Below are 1403 nucleotides of genomic sequence, written 5' to 3'. Positions count from 1 at the left end.
TGGAAAACAAGTTTTATTCTTTTGCTCCAATTTTAGAGAAATAGGAAAAAGGTACACACAAAATGTGAAATTGATCTTTATGGTTCAATAACAAAACATGAACTTCCTCTCAAGGTTCTTTCTCTTTCCACCATGCCTTCATAGGTCTTCCTCTTTCCTTCACAAACCCAACTCACTTTGAAGCTTCAAAGACACAATTTTGATTTGTTTTTATGGTAACCCTTCATTACCCTTTCTCCTATCTTCACTCCTCTCTTTCAAAACAAACCAATCAACCTCTAAAACCTTAGAAGAAAGCCACTCTCAAATGTCCACAACAATTGTTCAACAGCTTCTACCACCACCCATTGAAGTGACCCATCAAGCATACACGACCCACTCGAGTCACGGTTCGGTTGGACCCGTTATTGCAGTCCTTGCTGTTATCACCGTTCTTGGTGTCATAGCTGCCATGATTGGAAGACTCTGTTCTGGTCATCGAATCATGGGTTATGGTGACTATGATATTGAAAGATGGGTTGAGACCAAATGCTCCTCCTGTGTTGACGGCAGAATCACACCTCATCCACCACCACGGCCAGCTTCTCCACCGTCACCGCCGGAAAATAACGCCGGTGAGGTTGCGCCATCGGTGGAGCTGCCACAAGAAGAGGAACGGCAGCAACAACAAACAAGGGAAAGTTCACATGGGAACAGTAGCAATTAGTTGAATGATGTTTTTTTATGTTCGGTGCTGATATTGTTACAATCATTTATCATTGTATGTGGGAGTTTGAAAATTCATGTCTTTTTTTACTTAAGTTGTTTTGTGTTTTCTGCATTTTTCTGCAATGTGTTATGGAAGTTAAGTTGGTTGATGTAAAATTCATGGGCATTGAGGGGTTTGAAAGAGTTTCCTAGATTGGGAAGAAGAAAGATACCTTGTTGAGCTTATTTTTTGCTTTTAAACGAGTAGAGCAATTTGGATACTCACCATTCTTCGGTAGTTGTAGTTTTGAACTAATTTATTTGGGTTTGTACCTTCTAATACATGTTACTATAAGAATGGAACATTAAACTTTTAATTCATTATAGGAATCTAATTATATCCCTAGACCATAAATTTGTTAGATTTTAGGACTTGTAGATTGTGATAAGCATATTAAACTTTTTATTTCGGGTAAATATGTATTTTTGTTTTCCAAAACTTCAAATATTTTAACTCACAAGTATGATTAACACATACCTATTAAATCCTCTTAGTCGCGAGAAAGTGTAACATTGTATCTTAACATTAATATTAATAAAATATTATTTTATTATGTACATTATAATTAATTTAAATTATGAATCACATCATGTAATGTAGTTGTGATATTGTGATTACAGTAATCGTTAGAATCGTATCATACCATAATTATAGT

The 1403-nt window shown here is 35.6% G+C and overlaps 1 protein-coding gene across 1 annotated transcript; it reads left to right on the top strand.

The window, feature by feature from the left end:
- Nucleotides 1-706, top strand: LOC109342395. Its single transcript, XM_019580386.1, has one exon. It carries the CDS (start codon nt 308-310, stop codon nt 704-706), a length of 399 nt encoding a protein of 132 aa, XP_019435931.1. The 5' UTR covers nt 1-307.

The sequence above is a fragment of the Lupinus angustifolius genome, chromosome LG03, assembly GCF_001865875.1.
Source record: "Lupinus angustifolius cultivar Tanjil chromosome LG03, LupAngTanjil_v1.0, whole genome shotgun sequence".
NCBI lineage: Eukaryota > Viridiplantae > Streptophyta > Magnoliopsida > Fabales > Fabaceae > Lupinus > Lupinus angustifolius.
This window is presented reverse-complemented; position numbering and strand designations above follow the sequence as displayed.